Source organism: Microcebus murinus, chromosome 15 (genome assembly GCF_040939455.1).
Source record: "Microcebus murinus isolate Inina chromosome 15, M.murinus_Inina_mat1.0, whole genome shotgun sequence".
In the NCBI taxonomy this organism is placed as follows: Eukaryota; Metazoa; Chordata; class Mammalia; order Primates; family Cheirogaleidae; genus Microcebus; species Microcebus murinus.
The window spans coordinates 72,061,813-72,077,340 of record NC_134118.1 but is presented as its reverse complement, the minus strand read 5'-3'; the positions used below and the strand labels follow the sequence as shown (position 1 = coordinate 72,077,340).

The 15,528-nt window shown below is 34.3% G+C and overlaps 1 protein-coding gene across 2 annotated transcripts in view; it reads right to left on the bottom strand.

Annotated features, from left to right (window-relative positions):
* Positions 1 to 545: 545 nt before the first annotated feature.
* Positions 546 to 15,528, bottom strand: part of SCRG1 (stimulator of chondrogenesis 1) — a 30,659-nt gene continuing 15,676 nt past the window's right edge. For both annotated transcript variants that reach the window (XM_076010715.1, XM_020280247.2), the window contains exons 2-3: positions 5,518 to 5,773; positions 546 to 3,659 (exon numbers count right to left, since the gene is read on the bottom strand). In XM_076010715.1, coding sequence (XP_075866830.1) covers positions 3,605 to 3,659; positions 5,518 to 5,773 — 311 coding nt within the window. In that variant the 3' untranslated portion in view covers positions 546 to 3,604. The remainder of the gene's footprint in view (positions 3,660 to 5,517; positions 5,774 to 15,528) is intronic.

The following is a 15,528-nucleotide window of genomic DNA, read 5'->3' as shown; positions in this document are numbered from 1 at the left end:
GAGGAAAAGAAGCATTTATCAAAAAGAGATGAGCTGTTGGTAAGTATTACTGACAACTTTGTGCTCAGCAATGTGGGACTCATAGTAAGAACAAGGATGTAGAAAGTCAAAGATAAAAATACAGAAATTGTTATTCAGTAAACATTTAGTATATATGAGCTATCTGAAATATACAATTGTGTGCCCTATCCAAGTAAAAATTTGTGTTCCTAAAAAGAAAATTGATTTGATGGTGCATTAAACAATGTAGTGGTTAAGACTCAAAATACTCGAGTGAGACTCACCAATCTGGCTCACTGATGATATAACCTTAGACAAACTGCTTGCTTTGCTTAAACCTTGGAATTTTTGTCCATAGAACAGATAATGTCAGTAACTACCTCGTGCAGTTGTTGCAAAAGACAGTGTTTAGAACAATAGTAAATTTTTAACAAAAGCTTAGTTGTCTTATTTATAACTAAAATCTATTGGAAAAATAGAGATCTATTTGTTAATATGATTGAATGAATTGTTTGCTTTTAAAAACATGGTCACCAAGTCAGAAAAAAAGTTATATAAATTAAGTCGTATGAGCATGCATGTTTTACATTTGTTTGGTAATACAAGGAAGAATGTCTTCTTCGTAATGCATTCATTTCTAAAAGAGTATAATTTAATTTCATATTACAGTTATTTTCAGAAAGGAGAGAATACGATGAAGAATGATGTACAGGCAGGCCCTGGGTACAGACAACCCGACTCACAGTGCTCTGTACTTATGAACAGGCTTCCAAGGCTCTCCATAAGGATAATCTATAATTGGATAATTAAATTCATAACTCAGCAACTAGTTTTTTCCATGCATGTAAACAAATCCACATGATGTAAGCAGTTCATTGGTGCAGCATCTTTATGCTAGTGGCTAGTCTCTGTTGATATGGTCACTTACATACAGCATCACTTTCGTCTTAACTTTTTTATTCAATTTTGTAGTCCATGTTTATCCTTATGACTGTGCCTCTAAAGTGAAAGTCCACTGCAAGTCCAGATGAGGCTGCAGCAAAAGGGAAGGTGATTACAATGGAACAAAAGTACAGATAATTAAGTGTTCGGAGATAGGCCAGACAGTTGCCATCATTCATTGGGAAAGTATTAGGCTTTAGTCACTTGACTATTGGAACATTTATAAGGAATAAAGTAAGAAGAATGGAACATGTGAAAGGCAATGCTCCAATGAAAGCATCATTTATTTCTGTGCAGCATAGTGGAATAATTATCGACATGGAAAGGTTATTATTGACTTGGTTAGAAGATCAAAATAAGTGTAACATTCCTATTGGCCTAGTGTTGATGCAACATTAGGTGAGCGTTAACCTTTAATATTCTTTTTTGAAATTTCTCTTATCTCCTATCTAAACTTTTTGTATGAGTTTGGTTTTATGTTCTGTTTGCTTGAATTAAAAGAAAGAGCACAATAGTTTCTTTAATTTGTTATTACAGTACAGAAATATTATTATTGTAGTATTATAGTATAGTATTATTACCACATATGAGCCATTATAGTATTGTTATTGTTATCATCATATGTATGCTGTTCATTAAGGATCCAAGTTACATACACTCTGACCTAAGGATGTTCTCAGAAAGATAACTCATCCATGACCTGGGGACCACCTGTATAAATCTATAATAATCTATACAATTCTATGTATTAAATATTTAGCTTTTTTCAAATAGTATTTTTTCACAGGCTTTGATTCCAGTAATAAGGGAACACTTACTAAGACACCATTGTTGCCTCACATACGCCCTCATACTGATGTGTCATTTGTAAATAGAGATACTAGATCTTTAATGCTTTTCTCTCCCCACCCCAAGGAAAGTCTAGAAAATAAAACAGATTTACTTATGGTTTTCTTTATTTACCTATTCTATTCATTGGAGAAAGATAGGCCAATCAAATCACATGCTATCTTGATAAAACAACTAATTTGATTTTTTTTTTTTTTACAATTCTACTTCATAGATTTTGTAGGATTTCATACTATTTAAAAACATGTTCTGACTTGTATTTGTGCACACTTTAAAAGCAACTGAATTGTGACTACCTGCAAATTGTTTGGTCCAGCCCAGTAGCACTTACTGAACACAACAGATACCAGATACTGTTCTATACTATTCTGGATGTGGTCTTCAGAAACAGATCAGGGACCTCCAAGGATGTATTTCAATGAAATAATGTCACTTATATTCACAAAACTATATCTCCTAGATTGCCTGGGTGGTGTGTGTTTCTCAAATTTTCTCCCACAATACTTTATATAGCACCGTATACTTCTCTGTTGCAGGCTTCACATTTATAAATGATTATTTGTTTATAATGATTACACCTTTGTTAGAGCACAAGTTCCAAAAGGGTAAGTCCAATCTCATTCATTACTATATCCCCAAATTTTAATAATGACTGGCATATAGCAAGCATTTAATACATTTCTATAAAACGAAAGACTATGAAATGACTTCTGAAGGCCACTGTGAGTCAACACATGCCTCCTAAGAAATAGTCATAATTCAAAGCTGTCTCCTTTAACAACCAGAAAATATCTTTAAAGGCACCGGTTTCATTTACTTTTAAAATTCATGTGACTTTTAAATTCCCATCTATTATCTGTTTCTTTTTTTTTTTAATCTTTTTTTTGAGACAGAGTCTCACTTTGTTGCCCAGGCTAGAGTGAGTGCCGTGGCGTCAGCCTAGCTCACAGCAACCTCAAACTCCTGGGCTCAAGCGATCCTTCTGTCTCAGCCTCCCAAGTAGCTGGGACTACAGGCATGCGCCACCATGCCCGGCTAATTTTTTCTATATATATTAGTTGGCCAATTAGTTTCTTTCTATTTATAGTAGAGACGGGGTCTCGCTCTTGCTCAGGCTGGTTTCGAACTCCTGACCTCGAGCAATCCGCCCGCCTCGGCCTCCCAGAGAGCTAGGATTACAGGCGTGAGCCACCGCGCCCGGCCTTATCTGTTTCTTTTAATGTATGTTTTGTTATTCTCAGGAAAAATTGGTATTTCAGGGATATATATCATGGTTTTAGGGATATGTATGTGTGTCTGTGTGTGTTTGGTGGTATATATAGGCTTCGGAATTGGAACTCTGTTCAAATTCTGCTTTGATTTTTAGCAAATACCTTAAACTTGAGTTAGCATCTGGAAAATGAGGCTGAGAATATTCACCTTGAAGGTTTTTGTTGTTGTTTAAGAGAGTAAAATAAAATGTACTTAAAGTACTTGCCATACATAATATATGCTCAAATATTGGTTGCCTTTTTTCTTCTTACTAGAAAACTTCGAGTTTCCCTACAGAATTCTTTTACTGAGTGTAGTGAGCGTCTCATAGATGAAATTTGCTAGGTAAAATTTTTAACAAGTACCAACAATGTCCACAGAGAAAAATGGAATTAACTTCTATTACTACTTATTTAACACAGGTATGCTTATCTTAGACAAGTAAGAATTTATAGAATCTGTGCTTTATTGCACTGGACATAAACTAGAAATGCAATTACACTGATAATAGGGCAGTTTGTGGGAAATCAGGGATGGTATTCTCCGGAATACATGAAGATTCTCAGGGATTATTGCAAGGAATCACAAAAGAGATCTTTGGTCCAAAGAAGATATCTCTGAAAGAAAATAGAACATCAGTTAAATTCAGCTGAAAACTAAGGTACTTGTTAGTTTTTTCTGGATTAAAAATGGACAGTGATTTCCAGGATTCCAGATGTGACTGTTCTTTTTAGGTGAATAATGTACCAAGAGATGAGTGGGAAGACTTGCTACAGGAGCAACAAAGGCCAAGAAGGTGATTCATTCTACTCCCCCCTCCCACTTGCCATTGATGTTATGTTATCATTTATCTATAAAGAAAAGGAATATTAGGCGATTTCTAAACTTTACAATTATGCATAAAATTCTATTTCTCTTATATGGGGATAGGCCATGAAGTTTAAATCTGCAGGTAAGAAACAGAAGATTAAAAATGTCTTAGAAAGTCATTAAATAAATTTCTATGTTTTACAGGGAAAGGAGAAATGTTAAAAAGCTACTCAACACTCCCTGGTTAGAAAGAACACATAAAATAATGTATTGCAATGCATGAAATAATACAAAATTGCATATATATGCAAGGTGGTATTATGATTCTGGCTTATTAAAAATATACTTAGTAAGGTAAATCTGTTGCTGCTAGGAAAAGAGCATCCCCAAATCAGAGAGAAATATACTTATATATGTCCACACTGCTGTTCTCATTCATTGACACAGATAATCACAAAATTATACCATAAAATAAATATAAGTCCATTTCAGTAAATTGCTTTCAAGTCATACAATCACAAAAAAGCAAACAATATTTTAATATTAGTTGGCATTTCATTTATGTAGTCCAGGAAAAATTAAGTCATTTTGTGGGATTAATTAACTCAAATTCTTAGTATCATTGTTCAGTACAGTGACTCTCAAACTTTATCCTGCATCAGACTCAGCTGGAGGGTTTGTTAAAACATAATTTCTGGGTCCCACCTCCAGTTTCTGAGTTAGTAGGTCAGAGGATATGCAATTTTGACAAGAAATCAGGTTATGCTGAAGCTGCTCTTCTGGGTACCACTCTTGAAAACCAACTGACTTGGAAGCAAAAGAAATCTGCTTCAAATCAGAAAATCTGAGTTCTAATCCCAGTTGTGATATTAGCTGGTTATGTGGGACAGTGTTGGCCTTTTAACTCTCTGTACCTTTCCTTGGTAAAATGGTTATATCTGCCTTTTCTACCTCACAGTTCTCTTAGACGAATGAAAATGTAATGGCATATGTTGAAAAAGTAATTTAGAAATGTTAATTTCAGTATGAAAAATTCAAGATCATAGAATTTGAAAGGTTTCTCAATAACCAGAGAAAGATGACTTTAAAATTCAAAAGCTAAAAATATAAATTGAGTTATCTACTATTGTTTTATTTTAAGTATAAAATTATTTTATACTTAAGTAGATAAACAATGGTAGATAAACTTTTATTTAGTTTTTTATGGTTAACTCACACATGGAGCTAGAAAATTTTTTCTTTGACCATTACCAAATTTTCTGTCCAGTTAATGACTTGATCCCATTCACCGGGATCTTTTATCTAAAACCTTTTATTGGTTTTCAAGTTGGCTTAAGATGGCAACCCAGAGGTTGACTTCTGCTACTGGTAGATTTTTTTCACCATAAAATTTGGATAGGGAATTTAGAATTTAATGGATTAAAGTGTTATTTATTTTCTGGACTTTAATTTTATTAAACTCTGCCAAATTCCATTTGAATTTTGTTTGATGAAAACAGTTCTTTACACAATGGTGATACTTCTAAAAAAACAGCTGGCATTTATTTGAACAGGATTTTACTACAAAGGGTGGATAATTTCAGCAAACCCATTAAGAAGATGTCTTTAAAAGAGATTTTCTGCATACATTTCATAGCAATACATTTTGTGATTCCATTTCCTTACTTTGGGCAGCAGAGCAGTTCGTTGAAATTGCAGTAACATATCATCTCACATCCTTTTCCATCCCAGAAATGATCCTGGACATTTACATCAATCTGTGTCAAGTCAGGTACTCCTTCTGGAAGGTTGTGACAGTTGCGATCTTTTAGTATCTTTCTGTAGCAAGAGAGACGATTTGCAGGCATGGCTTGGATGCCCAGCAGCAATGTTAGCCCAACAATGACAGCAAGTACCATAAATTTCATTTTGGCTTTTGGCCCTGCAGTAGGAAAAAAAAAAACAAAATGTGTCAGTGTTTGTTTTTAAAAGATGGAATTCATCTGAACACAAATTCTTGGATAGAAAGAATGGGAATTAGTCTTTTCTACACTCCTATTTGTGTTTCTTGAAGTATAGGTTTATGACCATGTACAATAGAAATCACTTGGAATATTTGTTAAAAATCAAATGTCTCGGCTCCACAAAAAAAAAAAAAAGAAAACGAGAAATGCTGAGAAAGGGGAGGAGGTGGTGTGGAGAGCCAGAATCTACATTTTACATTTAATAAATACTCAAAGCCATATTTTTCTGTACGTTCAATAGAGAATAACTGCTTTTTAAGATAATAGAAATTCAGGTAAATTTCTAGAACAACTAGCGTCAACAAATACAGTGGTTCTTCACTTTGTATACCTTACATCCTAACAATAACATTGTCAAAGAACCTGGGTCCCACCCTGATGGAACCAAAGAACTTATTTATGCTGATATTGACAAACCATATTCTACACAAATATTCATAGTTTGGTTAAGTTTTTCAAAACTTCCAGAATTATTTTTAGGACTCATTCCTGTTGCAAATTTTCCATCATGCTTTGAATTCTTATTCCACGTAGACTACTTAATCTTAGCTGCAGTTGAAAACAGATGCTTGAATTCCTCCTGCCTTATAATTATCTAGCCTGTCCTTCAACACCTACCACGGGGAACTCATTATTGACTAAGTCAACATATTCCATTGATACAGTTCTAACATTTCCCTCTTACAGAATATTTTTCTGTAGCTCCCACCCACCAGTCCTAGTTTGAACCTCTGGGGTCATACCAACAAATCTAATTCCTCTTGTAAGAGACAATTCTTCAAGTACAGTATTTGCATATAGCTATGAAATATTCATCATCTATTTAATCAGACTTCTCTGGCTTCTATGTTAGATGTGAAGACAGTGGAGGTTATTGTTATAAAAGAAGAATAGCAAAATAGTGGAGTAACCAGAATTAGAATCCACAACCACTCAGAGTTTTATCTTGTTGACAGGTGCCAAAGTGTCTTTCCTACCACGGAAAGAGGGAAGGACAGATGAAGATACTTCTCTTTGCATATTGTACTCTGAAAGAAAACAATATTACTGAAAGGAAATTTTAGTATGAAGTTTTCAGTGATTTGCTACATCTTAAAGGTGAATCAGTTTAGGTAAGAAAATGGGTTTTTAAATAAGTAAGTTTGAGAATTAAAAATGTTCCTTTATGCTCCTAAGAGTTTCAGATTTTCTTTATTTCACACTCTAATTTGAGTTAGTAATTTTTGGCTTTGCTTATATGTTTTTTTAGAATTATAAATATGTAATTTAATTCCTACCTTCAAACACGAAAGAAAAAACAAAAATAAGATCTATTTCATTTTATATATTTTCAGATTTAATGGAGCAAGACATTACAGTGTTACAATGCATCACAATCTAGCACATATATAATAATGTTCTTCAATAGGCTTTATGCAGGCCATAGTTTAAGTTTCATATTTTAGAAAATGTAAGTCCCTGAGGTGCTCTAGTTCACAGTTACTTTAATTAGGGCCTTCTTTAATACCCTTTAAGATACATGATGTTTAAAAAAAAAAAAAGGCATATTTGCAGACATTTTTCCAGGTTGATCTTCAAGAAGGGTAAAGTTACTATTAATTGAACATTTACTATGTGGCAGGAATCACCACAACCATTAGGCTTTAAAAAAATATTGGGGTATAAGACTGAACCCCACTATATAGGCAAAGGCTTTTATTTTTAAACAGCTTTACTGAGGTAAAATTGACATATAGTAAAATGCAAATATTTAAAGCATACGGTCTGATAAGTTTGGGCATATGAATATTCCCATGCAACCATCACCACGATTAAGATAAACATGTGTATCATCCCTGAATCTCCTCATACCCCTTGGTAATCCATTCCTCTTGCCCATCCCACTCCCCCACCCCCATTCAAGCAACCACTGATTTGCTCTCTGTCACCACAGATTAATTCACACATTTGAGAGTTTCACATACATGGAATTAAAAAATATGATCTCTTTTTATCTGGCTTCTTTTACTCAATATACTAATTTTCGGATTTATATGTGTTGTTATGTGTATCAACAGCTGATTCCTTTTCAGTGATGAGAAGTGCTCCACTGTATATATTATAAATTGTTTATCCATTCACCTGTTGACAAACATTTGGGTTGTTTTCAGTTTGGTGCTATTATAAATAAAATGTTACAAACACTTGTGTACATCATGGCTTTCAGTACTCTTGAGCAAATACATAGAAATGGAATAGCTGGTTGTATGGTAGATATACATTTAACTTTTTAAGAAACTGCCAAGCTGTTTTACAAAGTGGTTTTACCATTTTACAGTCCCACCAGCATATGAGAGTTCCAGTTTCCCCATGTCCTCCAACACCTGGTATAGTCAGTCTTTTTAAATTTTGGCCGATTTAATAGGTGTGAATCAGTGTCTCTTTGTGGTTTCATGCAGCATTTCCTTACTGATTAATGATTTCGAGACTCTTTTCATGTGCTGATTTCTAATTTGCATGTCTTTTTTGGGGAAATATGTGTTCAAATCTTTTATTTTAAAAAATTAGTTGCTTGTTTTCTTGAGTTTTGAGAGTTCTTTATATATTCTAGATACAAGTTCTTTATTAGACAAATGCATTCCAAACATTTACTCTTGTCTATGGCTTTCATTTTCTTAACAAAGGTTTTCAAAGAGCAAAAGTTTTTAAAATTGATGAAGTACAGTTTATCAATTCGTTCTTTTATGGATTATGCTTTTGGTGTTATATCTAAGTAATCATTGCCCTGCCCAATGTCACAAAGATTTCCTCTTGTTTTCTTCTACAAGTTTTATAGTTTTAGATTTTACACTTCATACTATGGTTCATTTTAGTTAATTTTGTATTTGTCGCATGGTATGAATTAAAGTTCTTTTTTTTTCCATGTGTTTGTCCAATAGTTTCAGTACCATATGTTAAAAAGACTGTTGTTTCTCCACTGAATTAATTGCCTTTGCATCTTTATCAAACATCAGTTTTCCATATAGGTGTGGGCCTGTTTCTATACGTTCCATTCTTTTCCATTAATCTATTTGTCTATCTTTATACCAAAACTACAGTTTTGATTATTGTCACTTTATAATAATTCTTGGAATCAGGTAGAATGGGAGAAAATATTTTCTCCCAGGTAGAGTTAGCCCTGTAACTTTGTTCTTCTTTTACATAGTTGTTTTAGCAATTCTAGGTATTTTGTATTTCTGTATAAATTTTAGTTATCAGCTTGTCCAAGTCCTATAGGAAAAGCCTGCTAGAATTTTGATTGAGATTGCATTGATTCTATAGGTAAATTTGGAGAGACATCTTACAGTATTGGATCTTCTGAGCCATGAACATATTTCTCCATACTTTCACATTTACACATTTGTGACTATGTTTCAAGTGTGTTTCTTCATTTTATTTTATTGTAGTAAGAATATTTAACATGAGATATACCCTCTTAACATATTTTTACATGAACAATATAATTTTATTATCTATAAATACAATATTATACGGTAGATCTCTAGAACTTATTCGTCTTGCATAACTGAAATTTATACCTATTGATTAGTAAGTCCCTATTTCTCTGTTCCCACAGCCTCTGACAACCACCATTCAAGTATTTGCTTTAATGAGTTTGAGTATTTCAGATACCTCATACAAATGAAAGCATATAGTATTTGTCCTTCTGTGATTGGCTTATTTCACTTAGCATAATGTCCTCAAGGTTTATATGTATTGCTACAGATTGCAAGATATTCTTTTTTTATAAAAGCTGAATAACACTCCATTATATATATAAACTACATTTTTAAAAATCTGTTCATCTGTCAATTTACAATTAAATTGTTACAATTAAGATAGTTGTTAACAATTAAGACAAGTTGTTTCCACATCTTGGCTATTGTGAATGATGCTGCAATGCACATGGAAGTACTAATAGCTCTTCAAGATCCTAATTTCAATTCTTCTGGGAAGATATTAATACCTAGAGTAGAATTGCTGGATTATGTGGTAGTTCTATTTTTAAATTTTTGAGGAACCTCCATACTGTCTTCCATAGTGGCTGTGCCATTTTGCATTCCCAGCAACAGTGTACAAGTGTTTCAATTTTTCTAAATCCTCACCAAAACTCGTTTTTTTTTTAAATAATAGCCATCCTAAATAGGTGAGAGATAATGTCTTATTGTAGTTTTGATTTGCATTTCCCTGATGATTACTGATGTTGAGCATCTTTTTATATAACTGTTGCCCATTTAAATGTCCTCCTTAGAGAAATGTCTATTCAAATTCTTAGCCCATTTTCAAATTGGATTATTAGTTTTTTTGCTATTAAGTCTTAAGAGTTCCTTATATATTTGGAAATTAACCCCTTATGAGATATGTGGTTTGAAAATATTTTCTCCCATTCCATGGGCTGCCTTTTCACTCTAGTGATTGTTTCTTTTGCTATGCAGAAGCTTTTTAGTTTGATACAGTCCTGCAAGTCTATTTTTGCTTTTGTTGCCTATGTTTTTATCTCATATGCATGAAGTCATTGCCAAGGCCAATATCAAGAAGCTTTCCTCCTACATTTTCTTCTAGGAGTTTTGGTTTCAGGTCTTACTTTTACATTTTTAATCTATTTTGAGTTGATTTTTATGTTGGGTGTAAGAGTCCAATTTCATACTTTATCCAGTTTTCCCAACATCATTTGGAAGAGACTATTCTTTCCACCATTGTGTGATCTTGGCAGGCTTGTTGAAGATCAATTGATCATAATGTGTGAATCTGTTCTGGGCTCTGTATTCTGTTCCATTGGTCCATATGTCTGTCTTTATGCCAGTACCATACAGTTTTGTTTTGTTTTTTGAGACAGTCTCACTCTGTTGCCTGGGCTAGAGTGCTGTGGCGTCAGCCTAGCTCACAGCAACCTCAAACTCCTAGGCTCAAGTGATCCTCCTGCCTCAGCCGAGTAGCTGGGACTATAGGCATGTGCCACCATGCCTGGATAATTTTTTCTATATATTTTTAGTTGACCAAATAATTTTTTTCTATTTTTAGTAGAGACAGGGTCTCACTCTTGCTCAGGCTAGTTTTGAACTCCTGACCTTGAGCGATCCTCCTGCCTTGGCCTCCCAGAGTGCTAGGATTACAGGTGTGAGCCACCAAGCCCGGCCCAAACAGTTTTAATTACTGTAGTATTGTATTTCGAAATCAGGAAGTGTGATGCCTCCAGCTTTGTTCTTCCATTTTGTTTTGGCTAGTCAGAGTCTTTTGAGGGTTTCATGTGAATTTTAGAGTTGTTTTTTCTATTTCTGTAAAAATAAATGCCACTGAAATTTTGGTAGAGATTGAGTACACTGAATCTGTAGATCCCTTTGGGTAGTATGGACATTTTAACAATATTAAGTCTTCTAATCCATGACTACAGGATACCTTTCTATTTATGTCTTTGTTTAATTTTTTTACTAATGTTTTATAGTTTTTATTGTATAAGTCTTTGACTTCTTTAGTTAAGTTTATTCCTATTTATTCTATTTAATACTATTGTAAATGGAATTGTTTTCCTAATTTCCTTTTCAGATAATTTGTTATTAATGCATAGATATGTAACTTGTATCCTGCCAACTTACTGAATTTTTAAATCAGTTTTAACAGGTTTTTTGTGGAGTCTTTAGGGTTTTCTATGTATAAGATCATGTCATCTGCAAACAAAACCAATTTTACTTTTTCCTTTCCAATTTGGATGCCTTTCATTTCTTTGTCTTGCCTATTTGCTCTGGTTAGAATTTCCACTACTACACTGAATACAAGTGGTGAGAGTAGGCATCTTATCCTTGTTCCTGATCTTAGTAGAAGAGCTTTCCACTTTTCACTGTGGAAGACAGTGTTAACTATGGGCTTGTTAGATCTGTCAGATTATGTTGAGGCAAATTTTTTCCATACCTAGTTTCTTGAGAGTTTTTTTCAGGAAAAGATGTTAAATTTTGTCAAATGCTTTTTCTGCATCTACTGAGATGATCATGTGGCTTTTATTCTTCATTATGTTAATGTGGTGTGTCACATTTATTGATTTGGATATGCTGAACCATCCTTGCATTCCAGGGATATATACCACTTGGTCATGGTGTATAATTCTTTTAATGTGCTGTTGAATTTGGTTTGCTAATATTTTATTGAGGATTTTTACATCTATGTTCCTTAGGATTATTGGCCTGTAGTTTTTTTTTTTTTTTTTTTTTTTTTTTTTTTTTTTTTTGAGACAGAGTCTCACTTTGTTGTCCAGGCTAGAGTGAGTGCCGTGGCATCAGCCTAGCTCACAGCAACCTCAAACTCCTGGGCTCGAGTGATCCTTCTGCCTCAGCCTCCCGAGTAGCTGGGACTACAGGCATGTGCCACTATGCCCGGCTAATTTTTTATATATATATATCAGTTGGCCAATTAATTTCTTTCTGTTTATAGTAGAGACGGGGTCTCGCTCTTGCTCAGGCTGGTTTTGAACTCCTGACCTTGAGCAATCCGCCCGCCTCGGCCTCCCAAGAGCTAGGATTACAGGCGTGAGCCACAGCGCCCGGCCTGGCCTGTAGTTTTCTTTTGTTTCTTTTTTATTTTTCTTTGTAATGTCTTTGTCTGGCTTTGGTATCAAGATAATGAGTTTGGAAGACTTTGAGGATTGACATTAATTCTTTGAATGTTTGGTAGAATTTGCCAGTGAAGCCATCGGGGTTTTTCTTTGTTTGGAGATTTTTAATTTCTGACTCAATCTCCACAGAAAAATCTTTTTCCATCTCTTTACTTTCAGCCTGTGTGTATCTTTAAATGTAAAGTGAATCTCTTGTAGACATTATATAGTTAGACATTATTTTTTTAATTTGTCACCTTAGATATTTTGATTGGGGAGTTTAATCCTTTTATATTTAAAGTAAGTATTGATGGAGAAAGATTTACCATTGCCATTTTGTTCATTGTTTTCAATTTGTCTTGTAGTTAGTTCTTTTGCCCTTTTTTCCCCCATCTTCTTGTTTTACTTTGTGTTTTTTTGTTTTTGTTTTAAAATATGCTTTGATTCCTTTCTCTTTTTCTTTTGTATAACTTCTGTAGGTATTTTCTTTGTGGTTACCATGGACTTACATAAAGTATTAACATTTTATAAGTTTATTTTAAGGTGATAACTTCAATCACATACAAAAGCTCTACACTTTTAATTCTCCCCTACCACACTTTACATTATTAATGTCACAATTTACATCTATTTATATTGTGTATCCATAAACATATTTTTAGTTATAGTTATTTTTTACTTTTGTCTTTTAACTTTTATACTAGAACTAAAAGGGATTTCCCAACCACTGTTATGGTAATACAGTAGTCTGTATTTGTATATATATTTGTCTTCATCAATGAGTTTTATGCTTCCTTATGCTATCATGTTGCTGTTTAGCAATAAAGATATATAGAGAGTATTTCCTTATAATTCTATTTCCATTTTGCTCTTTTCTTGGCTGGCTTCTCGACTCTTCAGTCTCAGTCTAAATGTCATCCTTTCAAAGGCCTTACAGTCTGAGGTAGTTTCAACCTGACTCTTTTATGGTGCCCTTTTCTTTTCCTTAATGATTATTTAAAATATATATTTGTGAATTTACTTATTTTATGTCTGTCATTCCAATTAGACTAAAAACTCCACAAGAGTGATCCATTTTGTTCACTACCACATACCTGGTGGCTAATACAATGCTTGGCCCATATTTGTTGAATTGAATGAATGATTCTCCAAAAACATGTTTTTATCCTAAGCAAGAACCTACAGATAAGATTTCATATTATCTAAAGGTTTCATGTTATCTAGAAGACTATGTGAACTTCTTAGGGCTAATCCTAAATTCTTCTTCTATTTCCTCTCTGCACCTATTGTTGACTACTGTTTAGCTGGCCAGTCAATCCAGTCACTGCTTTCATCCTATACATGTGTCTTTTCTTTGTTGTTCCCTGTCACCTCTTCCCTTTATGTTAATTTTGGACCAAAGCATCCACTGGGGACAAACCTCAGACTCACATCTTCTAAGAATCTTTCCCGCTCCCAGGCAATACCATTCTCACAGCTCCCTTGCTCTGTGTTTCCATACCACTTATATATAATCTGTACCATGAGAACAGTGAATTTTACTAAATAATGCCTTGTCATTGTCAGCATTTTTCATAAGTCAGTTAACCATGTGGAGAATATGGCTATAATTGGACATGGGGGATGAGAAATTCACCAAGAGCTAATTAACCATTTAGTGAATTGGTCATTCTGTGAATTTACTTCTAGCCAGGAAGAAAGATCTGGAAAAACCATAAAGGGCTTTATAGGACATGATAAAGAGTTAGATGTTATTGAGTATATTAAGAAATCACTGGAAGATTTTGACAGAAGTGTAGTATGAACTGATTTATGTCTTTAAAAAACAACCCCTGGCTGCTCTGTGAAGTTGTGTTGTGGTGGAGCAAGATTGGAAGTGGAAGGCAAGGGGCTTTGATCAGAACTGATGGAAGATGTGAGGCAGGAGGGAAAGAATCAAGGAGGACTCTTGGGGTTTTGGCTTGAATGGTATTGCCGTTTATTAAACTGAAGAAGAATTGGAAGGAGCCAATTTGAGGGGAATTCAGGAGTAAGTTTTTGGACAAATTAGGTTTGAGTTGCCCATTAGACATCAAATGAAGACCTTGAGTGGGCAGTTGAATATGAGTCTGAGGGTCAGGGCTGGAAATAGAAATTTGAGAGTAATCAGGGTGTTCATTGATAATATTTATAGCTATAGGTCTGGTAGAGCAGTGAGTGTGGACTGAGAACAGACACGGCAAATGCCCACAGCCTGGGCTAGTCCAATATTCAGAGCACTGGAAGAGGAGATGCCAGCATCATGAAGGCTGGGACTATAACCTCTCCTTTTGTATCTCTCAAAGTGCCTGCTTCAATGTTGGACTCAGTGAATGTTTCTTGAACATTCACTGAAGAAATGAATGCACAAATAAATTCCTGGAAAAGTAAATAGGAATATTGCCATACCATGTATGTCTTCTGACTATGTCCATGTCCAAAATAGTGTGTCTGCCACAGTCTCAGTGGCATGCTGCAACGGAAAGTTCCACACCTGGCAAGTACCTACTGGTAGTTTGTGTGTGTGTGTGTGTGTGTGTGTGTGTGTGTGTGTGTGTGTGTGTTTAACACATTATAAATTACATGTTTTAACTGAAGGCTTCTCTTCTTCCCTTACAGATAAATAGCTTTAACTATTATTTGGCAAATGGAGAAATGTCTGAGCCAGTATGTTCCTGGGATATAATGGTTGTTTTTTTTCCCCATTAAAAGACACCAACGTTAATCCTAGGCAATCCATCAAAACCATATATTTTCAAGTGCCAAGCAGAGTGAAATGACTTTGGCCAATTTGAAGCAAATTGCTCTATTTCTTTTCCCTTTGAGTTGAGGTACATGCACTTAAAATTCCTCCTGGAGTACACCCAAATTACAAAAGCAAACAGTTCAAAACTGAAGATGTGAAGGAATAAGCAAGAGAATCTTAGGTAGTTATCCATTGCAGGTTTTTTTTTTTAATTCTATTTTGTGTAATTAATATGTTCCTAATGTTGCATGATACCATTCATATCCCAACAGTGGTGTAATGTTTGAAAGATCAATGCAGAGGATACC